The sequence below is a fragment of the Panthera leo genome, chromosome D4, assembly GCF_018350215.1.
Source record: "Panthera leo isolate Ple1 chromosome D4, P.leo_Ple1_pat1.1, whole genome shotgun sequence".
Lineage (NCBI taxonomy): Eukaryota > Metazoa > Chordata > Mammalia > Carnivora > Felidae > Panthera > Panthera leo.
In genome coordinates this window covers 70,959,180-70,973,760 of record NC_056691.1, presented here as the reverse complement: position 1 = coordinate 70,973,760, position 14,581 = coordinate 70,959,180, and the positions used below count along the sequence as shown (strand labels likewise).

The following is a 14,581-nucleotide window of genomic DNA, read 5'->3' as shown; positions in this document are numbered from 1 at the left end:
TCTGGGCTATTCTTTTAGAGCAAGAACTACAGAGAGATGCACTGAGTTTCATACATGTGAGTGAAGAAGCCATCTTGGACGTCCTGTTGACCCTCTAGGTAACTCCAGCCAGAGCCTCTGTCTAATTGGAATCACATGAGAACCAAGTGAGACTCAGTCAACTGATCCCAATTAACCAACACAATCATAAAAGATAATAATAGTAATAATTTTAAGACGTTAAGTTTTAGAGTGGTTTATACACAATAGATCATTGGAAACCATGATGTTTCCAGAATTTGAAAAACATTTTTGTATTAGACATGGACATTTTGAGGGGTGCCTGGGTGGTTAAGCATCCAACTCTTGATCACGGCTCAGGTCATGAACTCATGGTTTCTGGGATCAAGCCCTGTGTCAGGCTCTGTGCTAGTAACACAGAGCCTGTTTGGGATTCTCTCTCTCCCTCTCTCTCTGCTCCTCCCCCGCTCACACACATTCTATCTCTCTCTCTCTCTCAAAGTAAACAAATGAGCATTAAACAAAGATGTAGACATTTTGGGAGGTTTACAATATTAAATTACTTAACCATAGCATACCACTGATACATATTTCATAATATCTATGTTGTTGGTTCTCAAATTTGGAAGTTTCCCAGGAGTAATCTGAAACTTGCCCCTAGGCATGGAGGGCACAAAGAGATCTAAGAAAGAGGCAGACCACTCCAGACTGATAGATGGCAGGTTCAATAAGTGAGCAAACTTAGGTATGAGACTTGCAGGCTGAAAGATCAGTAGACCTCTGCACCCACCTGCCAGAATCTTAAAAGTTTATATAGAGGCCTGACCTGGGTTTAGTCACATATACCATCCAGAGGGCCTCAACACAACTTTGCTCTGTCAAGGCTACTTCCTTGAAAATGCTTCCCACGGTGGAAATGGTAGGTAGAAGGTATATTCCAAGGACAGGGCAGGTGGTGGGGAACCTTCAGTTGCCTGGATCCAGCTCAAGGGTCAACTGGCAGTTACATCCTCCGTATGACCTCCTCAACACTGTCTGGATATGGACACAAAGGTATAGTCTGTGGCTTAAAATACAGTGAATAAAATAACCATAGTGATTGCTCTATCCTAAGATGAACATTATTACATATTTATGTGTTTCCTTGCATAGTTTTTTTTCCTATGTGTATTTTTTTTGGATTCACATTACACGAGTGTGTTTCTTGCCTCCCCCCTCCCAATTTAGCAAGACGTATTGAGCATATTTATAGCATTACACTTTTTTGAAAACATAAGCATACTAATTGTAAATGTTCTCCGTATGCATTGAATGTGCTTTAACCATTCTCTTATTATTTTACATTAAGCTAATTGCCAATATTCCCAGCATTTCACTTTTGTAATTAGTACTCTGAATTTCAGCCTTGTACATAAATGTGTGTTCATCTTTGATTATCTACTTAGAGAGGATGCCTGGTTAAAGGATATGATCATTATAACTTAAAAAGAAAATCATATTGGGGTGCCTGGGTGGCTCGGTTGGTTGGGCGTCCGACCTCGGCTCAGGTCATGATCTCACAGCTTGTGGGTTTGAGCCCCGCGTCAGGCTCTGTGCTGACAGCTCAGAGCCTAGAGCCTGCTTCAGATTCTGTGTCTCCCTGTCTCTCTGTTCCTTCCCTGCTCACACTGTGTGTGTGTCTCTCTCTCAAAAATAAATAAACATTTAAAAAGTCATATTATTGAATCAGGCTGCCAAGGCTAACCATGTATAACAGGCACTTTCATCAAACTTTAGGGATGCCAGATTGATTCAATCTGGAGTACTAGCATCAATGAATTAGTAGTGGTGACCTGGTCTTCCTTTATGAGGACTGGCTGTAAGACCACATGTAGTTTATCTTTAGCAGTTAAGGATGCTAAGATAAATTAGTGATGTTTAACTTCAGTGAAGGATGGAAGAATAGAAGCACATGTGATTTGTGTCCGCTACTCAGCCTTAGCCAGTCTGGGGCTGAGTACATATTCAGTAATTTTTGCCAACATGAAATCCAAAAAAAAAAAGTTTTTTGTTTTCATTATAATGCCTATTTCCACAATTATAAATGTGGTTGAATGGTTTTTCGTATGCTTGGTGACCATCTGAATTTAGTCTTTTGTGAATTGCTTTTCCATTATCCTTTATCCATATTTTCAATTGTCTTGCTAATGTGGACTCACAAGAGTGCTTTATATGGAAGGATAATGAGATTTTTTTCTGCCGTGATCCAATCTTTATCCGTCTAATTTATGATATTTTATGATTATGATATTTTATGATGAGTAAGGGTGTTCGTTGCTATGTGGTCAAACAAATTTATGTTTCTCTTCGTGGTTTTGTCTTTTGTTTGCATGTTTAAAACATTCCTTCCTACCCTAAAATCTTCTAAATGTTCATCTGTGTATTCTTTGGTCTTATTTGTGATTTAATTTATATTTCTCTCTCTAAATCCATCAGAAACCAACTATCCTCGTAAGGCATATCAAAGAGAGACAGACTAAAAGAGGGGGTAAAAAGATTGAATAAGAAAATATCGAGAAAATTGTGGGGCACCTGTGTGGCTCAGTTGGTTGAGCATCTGACTTTGGGCTCAGGTCATGATACTGCAGTTAGTGAGTTCGAGCCCCCCATCAAGCTCACTGCTGTCAGCCTGTCAGTGCAGAGCCTGCTTCAGATCCTCTGTCCCCCTCTCTCTACCCCTCCCCCACTTGCAGTCTTTCCAAAAAATAAGTATTAAAAAAAGAAAATATCAAGCAAATTGAAAATAGTGATATTGATGATAATAATAGTAATAATTTTAATAAAGCCGAGGTGCCATCCAGACATAGTAAAATTCAAAGTGAATATGCTAAATGAATGAAGACTATGTTTATGTTGTTAAATTTTGGGGTTACTTTGGTAATGAGCATATCTTTATTCACAGAGAACATATACCCATAATGAACATTTATGCATAAGCCTTAATATACCATAAAACTATAAGGCAGACCCTAAAATACAAGTATAAATTGTCGAAAAATGGCTGTACTAGAATTTAACACACTTTCAGTCTTGAACAGATGAGCTAGATTAAAGTGAATAAAGATACAGAGCATTTAGATAATGTGTATGGTAAAATTGATTTATTAGAGAAGAATTTATATCTTACAACTAAAAATGCTCATTTTTCTCAAAACCTAATGGTATGTGTTACTATATGACATATATTAGGTCACAGAAATGTTCAGTTGAGGACAGTCCTATTCTCTGGCCTCCGTGAAATAAACTTGGGAATTAATTTTAAAATAGTTTAACAAAAAATACAAACACTGGGAGTTAAAATGATCACGTAAGAATAAAATAAAATATGGGGTGCTTGGGTGGCTCAGTTGGTTCAGCATCCGACTCTTGATTTCGGCTTAGGTCGTGATCTCACTGTTCAGGAGTTTGAGCCCCATGACAGGCTCTGTGCTGACAGCCCAGAGCCTGCTTCTGATTCTCTCCTTGTCTCTCTCTTGCTTGCACTCTCTCTCTCTCTTTCTCTCTCTCTCAAAATAAATAAATAAACTTAAAAAAAAATAAGATCACCCATTTCAATAATTTCTTGGCCAAAAGGAAATAAAAGTCCAATTATAGGGTGTTTAGAAAATAATCATGCACTACACATGAGATTGAGTGGAAAATGACATCTATAAGAGCTCTATTTTAAAAGTCGAATAAATGAAAATAAATGAACAAAGGATTCAAGTCAAAGAATGACAAAAGAAATGGTTCAGGATAAAAGCATAAATTAATATATCAGAAAACAAAAAGCCCACAAGTTTTGGGTCTCCATAAAGCACAGCAAAATAGATTAAGTGTTCACACAAGTAATCAAGAGAAAAAAAGTAAATTGACCCAGGTATAACATTAGAAAGAAACTACCTGACACCTTACATACAGAAGAGAATATGATAATTGGAAATATAAGCTACTTAAATCTCTGTTAATAAATTTTTAAATTTGCATCTAAATCAGGACAATTTCCTAAGAAAATGCTAATTACTATAACTTTCTTAAGAAAAGCTATAAAACTTTAAATGAACAAATAACCTTGGAAGAGTAATGAAGGAAAATTAAGTTGTTTTTCAAAATATAAAGTAATGTTCTAATTCTGCATGAGTTGGAGTAAGTTTACTCCACCCTGTCTCTCCCACTGAATACAACTATAAAGTCTGTATGGGAGGCATGGAGCCACTATTTGAGAACTCAGAAAAGTTAATAGTAGCAGGGGACTTGGGAAGAAGGCGAATTCAGAATGCCACTGAACCAGCAATGAGTTTATCATTTTCTTCCCCTCCAGGATCCCCCAAGGTTGAATGCAACAGTCTGAAACCCAAAAGTAGGCATTGATACCGAGTGAGCTCCGGAGAAGGCATTCTAGTTCAGGCTTAAAAAGGGAGAAAGAGAGTGTTTGTTTTTCTCCTCTCTGCTTTCATACTTCCCAAACTTCAGGCAATCTCTTGAGCACTGCAGTGATGGCAGAGACTGTCATGCAACAGGAATCTGCAGAAGCCAAATCTTGGAGGAAGAGCCTTCCTCTCTTATCAGCAGAGCTGTAAATCCGGGAGGATGGGGCAAAGCCTTTCTGTCTTCCTGCTGTTTGGCCCAAATGCAAAAACACAGTCACAAAAGTGTGCAGGAGAGCAGGGTAACGAAGTTATCAGCTTTTTGGAGAGAGGACTGAAAAGAGGAGCCCTAGAAAATAGGAATGTAATGGGGAGGTCATGGGAAACAAAGGGCTTGGGATCTTCTTGGCTGCTCGTGCATGGATTTGATTTTGATTTGTAACTGGACGCCAGCCACCCAGGTTCCAGATTGACCACTGGGGAGCTCACCCATAGGAAAAAGTCCTAATAGCATTGCAGAAACTTTGGAATCTGAACTAACATGGGAACGAACACCCACAAAAGGCCGGTTGGATCTTGTGACCTGAACCTTGTCAGGTTAACTGACAACTAAAACAAAAATATCAGCCCTTTCTATGGGATTTAAACAAGATCCAGAGTCTCATAACATATCTAAAATGTCCAGGATACAATTAAAAATTTCCCACCATATAAAAAAAAGAAGCCACAGATTGCATGGGAAAAGATGACATATTAGAATTATATACTTCCAATTCACAAAGACTTCAGAGAAGGTATCATAGAGATACCTCAACACTCTATGTTGAGGTTATAAACACTCTTGGAACAAGTACTCTTGAAACAAATGGAAAAACAGATAATCCTAGCAAATAGAAGATATGAAGAAGAATCAAAGGAAAATTTGAGACTTGAAATACATAATAACTGAAATTTAAAATTTAAATGGGCCCAAAAGTAGACTGAAGATAACAGAGAAATGGGGAGTACTAGCAATCTAGAATTATACGCAACTATGTAATTACATATGTAAGTGTATCTATATCTATTGATCCAGATATAGATACAGATATAGGTTTTTATATAATCTGTATACTTTTACATATGTATTATATACATATCCAGCAAAATATCCTTCAGGAATTAGGGTGAAAAAAAACACATTTTCAACGTTTTTTTTTTTTTTTTATTTATTTTTGGGACAGAGAGAGACAGAGCATGAACGGGGGAGGGGCAGAGAGAGAGGGAGACACAGAATCGGAAGCAGGCTCCAGGCTCTGAGCCGTCAGCCCAGAGCCCGACGCGGGGCTCGAACTCGCGAACTGTGAGATCATGACCTGAGCCGAAGTCGGACGCTTAACCGACTGCGCCACCCAGGCGCCCCAAAAAAAACACATTTTCAGATGAAAGATAACTAAGAGGATTTGTGCCAGCAGATCTGCTCTACAAAAATTAAAAAGGAAGTTCTTCAGACAGAAGGAAATTTGAAACTTGAGGAATGAAGAAAGAATAAGATGTTCACTAACCATTTGGAAATGCAAATTAAAACCACGATGAGATACCACTACCTACTGATTTGAATGGTGACAATCACACACACACACACACACACACACACACACACACACACACAATCAAATGTTGGGTAGAATTCACAGCCACACATTTCTGTTTCTATTGTGAATGAGAAATGGTACCTGCACCACCCTGAAAACATTTTGGCAGTTTCTTATAAGATTAAATATACTTTTCCCATATAATCTAGTAATCCCATTCTTGGGCATTTGTCCTAAATAAATGAAACCTTAAGTTTACACAAAAACCTGTATACAAACTCAGAAGACTCTCAAAGTTATTATGCTAAGTGAAAAAAAAAAGTCTCCAAAAAAATACATACTGTATGATTCATTTATATGATTCTGAAAAAGGTAAAACTATAGGGATACAGAACAAATCAGTAGGTTGCCTGGGGACTAGGGGTGAGGGGAGGGCATAATTACCGAGGAGTTTTTTGGAGTGAATGGACCTGTTCTGTATACTGATTGTGGTTGTAGTTACATGAATCCATATAGGTGTCTAAATTCATGGAACTGTATACACGTGAAGTCAATTTTATTGTATGATAATCTTTAAAAAAATTTTTTTTAATGTTTATTTACTTTTGAGAGAGACAGAGAGCATGAGAGGCAGAGGGGCAGAGAGAGAAGGAGACACAGAATCTGAAGCAGGCTCCAGGCTCTGAGCTGTCAGCACAGAGCCCGACGCGGGGCTCGAACCCACGGGGTGCAAGATCATGACCTGAGCCGAAGTCAGCGGCTCAACCAACTGAGCCACCCAGGCGCCGCCCCGACTGTATGATAATCTTAAAAATAAAATTTATAAAGTAACCATATTATAGGTGCCTCTAAATGAGAGTGATGGTGATATACTTTGTCAATAGGAAATTAATTATCTTTACTGATACTTTCGTATTTCACACACTGGTAGGAGAAGGAAAAGAGATAAAGAAAAATATGCCTTTTTAAAACTTTTACCATCATTATTATTTGTTATTAGCAGAGCAACCTCCAGAATTATGGTAGAAGTCACCAATAGAGTTGGGTTCAAGCCTTGACCTTGGGGTGTAGCAGTATCCCATGTAAGATTCTCAACACATGTGCCTTTGCAAGTTCAAGATGCAAGTCCTGCAAAGGTTAGCCAAGGATAACCCCAACTATTGTTTGGAAATATGCTCATGGAACTCAGGTCTCCTGGACAAGAGCACCTGCTTTTCTAAAGACTGTTTTGAGACCAAGCTACTTTTCATTTGGAAAGGGAGGCACACAAATAAGGAGATGGACCAGGAGACAATCCAGACAACTTCCACTGGACTTCAGCCACCCAAACACAAGGCAGAGCGATGGTGTGACATGACCTGTGTCTTGGGACCATTTTCTTTGAAGCGACATGTCTGAAGAGATGAATTTCATCATGCAAAAGGACCAATTAGTGACCGCGTATGACAGGCTTGGGCTGGGTTCCAACAGGCTGGCACAGCACCCCATTAAGGCAGAAGGGGAAGGGACTCATTGGATAATTTCCAACACTGGATTGGCTGATGTGGGTGTAGACTGCCAGATCAGAACTTTTTTGATTCCTTCTTCTGGGGTTTGTTAAAGGCTCAGGTTTAGCCTGTGGGGATCAGAGACCAAATTATCTGAGGGCAGTACATCATAGATACAAATGCAGAGATTGACACGAATGATATAGTAATGCACCACATTCACTGCAAGCTTGCATTGCTAACAAAGCACAGCACGTTGAACATGCCATGCAGTGGAAGGTGATAGCAATAAACCGCTTATATCTTCAGGCTTTATGGGCATCTTTACAGTTCTATCACTTCACCTATAAAAATGGAGTAACCATGATATTTATTTCAGGATTTATGGAGGATTAAATGAGATAAAACACATAAACAGGATGCTTAAAAATTTTTTTTATCTGCATCTAGTGTTGTAACCAGATTTACAACATTTATTAGGAAATTAATTATCTTTACTGATACTTTTGTATTTCGCACACTGAGCTCTGTCTTCGGGTAATTCTACTTAAAGAAATATACAAGGTGGTATATTTTTCCAACCTCTGTGTGTGGGAGACTGTCTTTGTTAAACTCACAAGAAAAAGATACTCTTATAGAAAAGAGTCACAAGGGGGCATCTTCCTCCTGTCCTTACTGTCTGTCGCTGTGATTAGCTAACGTTGTGTTACAGATTTTAAAACAAAACCAGACACTTTTCCCAGCGCACGTGGAATCTGAAAATTTTCCTGCTCTCCTTCCATTTACTGGACTTGATTCTTGATGTCTCAGAAGGATCTTTGCCAGCATAACTCTGCTCCCTTTCTTGGTCCCCTCTCCATGTTTCCCCAAACACACACGCGTCCTGTCTTTTTCAGCACTTGCTTTAATGCAGAAAGATGGTTGCCACCCAAGGGTGGGATGGAGGTGAGTGTCCTCTGTCACCGGTCAGTGGACAGACAGGGATGGAAGTTCAGTCTCTGGTTGATCAAACCATAGGACTCTGAGTCAGGGTGAGAGAAATATAATGCATCCCTCCTCCCCGACTGCACCAACACACTTTCTTTCACAGAAATCTTTATTTCATGAGATGAAGCCAGGGTAGTTTTTTTCTCAGCTGAGTCATTTGAGTAGCTTTTGGTTGCTTCTCAATCTTAGTTTTTGGGTATAGTGAAAGTTTATCATTTTCTGTGTCCGTTACTTATTGTTTAAACCCTGTTTAAGTCAGGATTTCTGAACCTTGGTGCTATGGACATGTTGGTCTGGATGATTCTTTGTTGTGGGGGCTGTCTAGTGCATCCTAGGATGCTAAGTTGCATTTCTGGCCTGTCCACCAGATACTAGTAACACTGCTCTCCACCCCGCCAAATAGTAATACTGCTCTCCCCCTAAATATTTACAAATTTTGCCCAATGCTCTCCGCAAAGTCAACCCCCGTTAAGGACCACTGCTTTAGACTAGAGAGTAGAATACGTAGAGAGCTTTGAGGAGTAGTGCCCAGATGGGAGCTGGAGTCTGAATAATGTTCCCTGTGCCCCCACTTTCTTACCATGAGGACGATGAACATAGTCCTGACTGTTCAGCCTATCATAAGGACACGACGCCGTGTTGACGTTATATGCTCACCCCTAGGGCATGTGTCAGGATCATCTAGGGAGTTTCAAATGTGCCTAGACCCACGCCAAATACCTCAAAATATTGTTACCTTCATCACTGTTTAGAAAATAAGGCATTTACAGGGCCACCTGGGTGGCTCAGTGGGTTAGGCATCCGATTCTTGATCTCAGCTCAGGTCATGATCTCATGGTTTGTGAGTTTGAGCCCCACGTTGGGCTCTGTGCTGACAGTGAGGAGCCTACTTGGGATTCTGCCTCCCCTGTCTGTGCTCTCTTCCCAGCCCTGCTCTCTCCCTCTCTCTCTCTCTCAAAATAAATAAATAAACTTAAAAAAAAAAAGAAAGCATTTACAGGACAGTTGACACATGTTATTTAATGTGATCATGAAGAAGTACATGACACATTTAGCTTTAAAAAATATTTTAGTTAGGGGCACCTGGGTGGCTCAGTTGAGCATCCGACTTCGGCTCAGGTCATGATCTCACAGCTCGTGAGTTCGAGCCCCGCGTCGGGCTCTGTGCTGACAGCTCAGAGCCTGGAGCCTGCTTTGGATTCTGTGTCTCCCTCTCTCTCTGCTCCTTCCCCTCTCGCATTCTGTCTCCGTCTCTCTGAAAAATAAATAAATATTTTTAAAAAATTTAAAAAATATTTTAGGTAACTAACTTGAATCTAAAAAAATCCAAAAAAACCTTAGAATAAAAAAACATTTTAATAACCATATTTTAATATAATCCAGTGTTTTTATGCACAGAAAGACAAAGGTTCCTAGATGGGCTGGGGTGAAAAACAGAGAAAAGAAGATTTTAACCTAATGCCCATGGCTGCTCAATTAAAACTCCTGTGAAAATTGGGTACCGTTACATAATTCACCACAGTTATATGTAAATATAGCAGTCATCAGATAAACTTACTGTCCCAAACCAAAGATCACAAAGCTCTTCCAGAAACTGATTGATAACTCTTTCCTGTAGGAACCTCCGAAATGTTGGGGTAGGCTAAGCTTTCCAGGCTTTTATCTCTCCTTTGCTTTCTGGGTTTTTTTTTTTCCCTTTCCCCCTGCCCACTCCTTCTCCCCTCCTTTGCTTTGTGAAGTCATCTGTCTTCTCATTGTCACGTGACTCAATATGGTAATTATTTGTTCTTTTCATCAAATATTTCTAGCTTTCTACTTGGAATATGGTAGGATTATACTTCCCTATTCCTTTTTGGAATTACAGATGGCCATATAATTTTCTTTGGCCAATGAAATGGAGAAGTGATGTGTATCACCTTTGGGGACAACTTTGGGAGGCTGGGAACGATTCATTATGTTCTCCTTTTTTCTGCCACAGCACTCATGTAAAGCAAAGCCTGTTTTGAAAGACAGCCCTTGGCTACAGGTTTGGGTTTATCAGTCAGGATCCAGTTCAGCTGCATGTGACAGAAAGGTCAATATCAAGTGGGTAGATGGGAAATCTGAGATAAGTATGGTGATTCTGCTCGGCCCATCCCCTTGATCACAGAGTGGGTTAAGGGATTGGCATATAACCCATGCCTGCTCTAGTGGAGACCTTCCTTAAGGTGATGGTGGTGGTTGTGTTGATAACTTTTTAAAGTTAAACTTGAGAAGAAGAGTCTTTCCTTCTCAGATCACAAATCTGAAGATAGAGACTAAATGTAACATGCAAAGAGAAGCAGAAGGAGAGAAAAATGGAAGATCTAAGTAGTTTGTGATTTCCTTCCCAAGCCTTTTTGAGACCAGCTCCGCCCCCTACCCTTTCCTGTGTGAGCCGAGAAATCCCTTTTTGTTTAAATGAGGAGAAGGGGGTGCCTATTGTTTGCAACCAAATAATCCTGGAGCAATTGTCTACCTCCCTGGATTTTTGTGAAGAACACATGGGCTAGTACACATAGTAGTTGCTATGGAGTCTGACACATACAAGTCCTGAAATGTTAGCTCTTAATGATGTGTTTGAAATAACACAGAGGAGATACAATTTGGAAAAACTCTCTCTTTTTTTAAAGTCTCAGCTCACATGAGGTCTTGCTCACCCCCCAGGAGGATTCAGACCTTTCTCCTTCCTGCTACCCCTTCTCCATTCCTGCAGTCATCTTACTGCTCTGTAACTGTTTGCAAATTACGTTCTCTTCTGATATCCTCTGAACTTCTGGAGGACTGGATGGAACTGGGTCTTATTCAGCTTTAAAACCTCAGTATCTAACATCCTGGTGCATGATAGATGGTCAATAAATATTGTTAGAAAAATCAGAATTTGAAGAACCTTCATGATGAAAGATGGCAATGACAGAATCAGCAATTATAGAGTACACACTATATTCTAAGCACTGTCCTAAGAACTCTAGGTGTTTATGATTAAGTCCTTATAGTCACCCTAACAGACTGTTTTTATTGCCCCATTTTACAGATAAGCAAACTGATGTCAAGGTGATACATTAGTGAATGGCAGAGCCAAGATTTCATCCCCGGCAAACTGATTCCAGAACCCTAACAATTCAGCCAATGCCCTGTGATATCTCTCATTGAAGGAATTTCAATAAATATAGATGGAATTAAATCACCTGATATTAGAGAGCGAGGAAACTTTAAGATCATTGAATTCTAGCATGAAATAGATGCAGCTGATGCCAAGAATTGGCGGTAACTTGGTTCAGGTGGTTTACGTAACTGCCGGGACTTTCTCCACAAGGCTCCCGACTCCTAGCTGGGATAGTTTAATGAAGGTCTCTCTCTCTCTCCAATGCAAAGTGTGCTTTTACTTTGGGGATCTTGCTTTGGAAAAACCACACCCAGGTAGCAACTATGTTTCACAGTAGCTGTGTGCTGACTACCGCTCAAAGTCAAGGGAGTAGACCTCTTTGGGTCCTGCTTGTTGAAACGGACCACAAGCACAGGAAAGGGGACTGGGGGAAAAGGACCCCTACTCATTCTTCAGATTTCAGCATAAATGTTCTCAGAGGTTTCCCTGACCTCTTCAAGGTCGAGTCTGTCTACTTAAGATCTCCTCCACAGCACTTAGCATGGAGGACTGTAACTATAGATGTTGTTTGTGGAATATCTGGCTATGGTCACCTCACTTGTTACCCTTTAAGTTCCCTGGGGCAAAGATCCACACCAATTTTTTGTTCCTCATTATCTTCCTGGTGTCCTGGCCCCATAATAGGTGCTCAAAGGTACTTGTTGAATGAATGAACAGATGAATGAATAAATAAATGCACGGATGAAGCAGCGGGACAAATCATCTCCCTGAGGTGCGTGGGGGTCGATGCAGTCCCTGATACGGCGTGGTCTGAGGGGACCTCAAGAGTCTGTATGCGCACACACAGCAACTGATCAGAAATCCCCACCAGGAAAGTCACACATGTATTTGGTGAGGGTTTGGGGGCACCGGAGGGGGGGGGGGGGGGAAGAGACACACAAAAGGTGAGCAAGCAGTTTTCAAAGGATGCTTTCAACTCTCTGGCCGGTCCGTGTGTGTTTTCCTCTACAAAGTGTTTCCAATTACTGTGGCACTCTCGGTATCTGGATCCATCTCCAGTGAATTCCTCTGCAGCTCCTGCCAGACATATGGGATCAATCAGGGCTTCGGCGCTGGTGCGCTTGCTGCGGGAATGTTGACAGCCTGACAGACGCGGGGTTCTGGTGTCATGGAATCTCCGAGACTTTGGCTGGATCCCGGGAGGAGAATGAGAGGGGGAGGAGAGAGATAGAGGCAGAGATAGAGGAAGGAGAGAGGAGAGGGGAGCGGGAAAGACAGAGGAGGAAGAGAGGGAGAAGGAGGGACGCGGGAGATTTTTCTTGACTGCCCCCTTTCCTTCAAACATTTTATAGGCTTCGGGGAGAGAGGAAGGAGGAGAGGGGGAAGAAAAAGGGCGAGAGCGCGACGGGTAGAGAGCGCGCGCCGTTCCCTGCGAGCCCCCGAGGCGCCGGAGCCCACCCGTAGTCCCCCGGCTGGGATCAGGGGGCGCCGAGGCTCCGGCCGCCGCCCCGCGCCCGCGCCGCGCACGCCCCTCCGCGAGCCGGGCGGCCGAGCGTCTCTCCGCGCCGGGGCCGACGCCCGCGCTCCGGGCCGGCCGCTCCGTCTCCAGCGCAATGTGGCCGCGCCTGGCCTTTTGTTGCTGGGGTCTGGCGCTCGTCTCGGGCTGGGCGACCTTTCAGCAGATGTCCCCGTCGCGCAATTTCAGCTTCCGCCTCTTCCCCGAGGCCGCGCCCGGGGCCCCGGGGCTGCTGCCCGCGCCGCCCGCGCCCGGCGAGGACGCGGCCGAGAGCAAAGTGGAGCGGCTGGGCCAGGCGTTCCGGCGGCGCGTGCGGCGGCTGCGGGAGCTCAGCGAGCGCCTGGAGCTCGTCTTCCTGGTGGACGAGTCGTCCAGCGTGGGCCAAGCCAACTTCCTCAGCGAGCTCAAGTTCGTCCGCAAGCTGCTTTCCGACTTCCCCGTGGTGCCCACGGCCACGCGCGTGGCCATCGTGACCTTCTCGTCCAAGAACAACGTGGTGCCGCGCGTCGATTACATCTCCCACCGCCGCGCGCACCAGCACAAGTGCGCGCTGCTCAGCCGCGAGATCCCGGCCATCACCTACCGTGGCGGCGGCACCTACACCAAGGGCGCCTTCCAGCAAGCCGCGGTAAGGCGCCCGCCCTCCCGGCTCCGGCCCTCGCCCCCGGCCCTGCCCACCCTTTGCTGCCCGCTCCCCTCCAACCCGGGGTTCAGACTCGGGCGAGCCACAGCCTCCCCAGGTCAAGTTCCCCTGCACAAAATCAGAGTCATACCTAGCCTCCCATTGTTGGGGGGGGGGGGGGGGAGGTGGGAGTCCTCGGGGGTCATGGATTTTAACCTCTCAGCGTGATGGCACGGAGTGGTCTTCTTTGAGGGAGTGGTCTTCTTTGAGGGCCTTCTTAGGAAGGGATCCTTAAGATGCGGTTCGCATTCACACTTGTAAGGACAGACCGTATCCGAGCTGAACAGGTGAGTGTGTTTTATGAAGTGTCTCTGAAGGTAAGACGTAGCATAAACGGAATAGTTTCTCAATTCCTTTTCATGTTATTTTATGCTTTTGCTACCCTTGCGTGCCTTTCCTATTTTTACTCTGAGACCTTTACAGAATTTTTAGCATCTGCAAGAGGAAGTCCGTTTTAGATGATGGGGTTTTACACCATTTAACTTTTTCTGATTACCAAGTGATACATATTCAGTTGAAGAAAATTTGGAACATATTGACATGCCTGACACATAATAGCAAGCCAGTGTTTGTGGAATGAATGAAACAGAAAGGAGGAAAAGGGGGGAGAAAAACTGTAACGCCATCACCCTTACAAAACCACTGTTTACGTGTTGTTGGACAGTTGCCCAGTATGCACATTTGTGCACACTTTTCACCCAATTGATGCCTTGCTGTTTTGTAGCCTGCATTTTTCATGTTCTATCAAAATGATCTACTTTAGTATATTACATATCTAATATAGGTATTAAATATCAACATTAGGTGTATAATATTCCATTGAATA

General features: G+C 42.7%; 1 protein-coding gene and 1 long non-coding RNA gene across 2 annotated transcripts in view; both read left to right on the top strand.

Annotated features, from left to right (window-relative positions):
• Positions 1-11,581, top strand: part of LOC122205377 — a 150,285-nt gene extending 138,704 nt beyond the window's left edge. Inside the window, exon 5 of the long non-coding RNA XR_006196023.1 lies at positions 11,486-11,581. This is a non-coding gene — a long non-coding RNA (uncharacterized LOC122205377). The remainder of the gene's footprint in view (positions 1-11,485) is intronic.
• Positions 11,582-13,170: 1,589 nt separating this feature from the next.
• Positions 13,171-14,581, top strand: part of SVEP1 (sushi, von Willebrand factor type A, EGF and pentraxin domain containing 1) — a 200,297-nt gene continuing 198,886 nt past the window's right edge. Inside the window, exon 1 of the mRNA XM_042912469.1 lies at positions 13,171-13,701. Coding sequence (XP_042768403.1) covers positions 13,171-13,701 — 531 coding nt within the window. The remainder of the gene's footprint in view (positions 13,702-14,581) is intronic.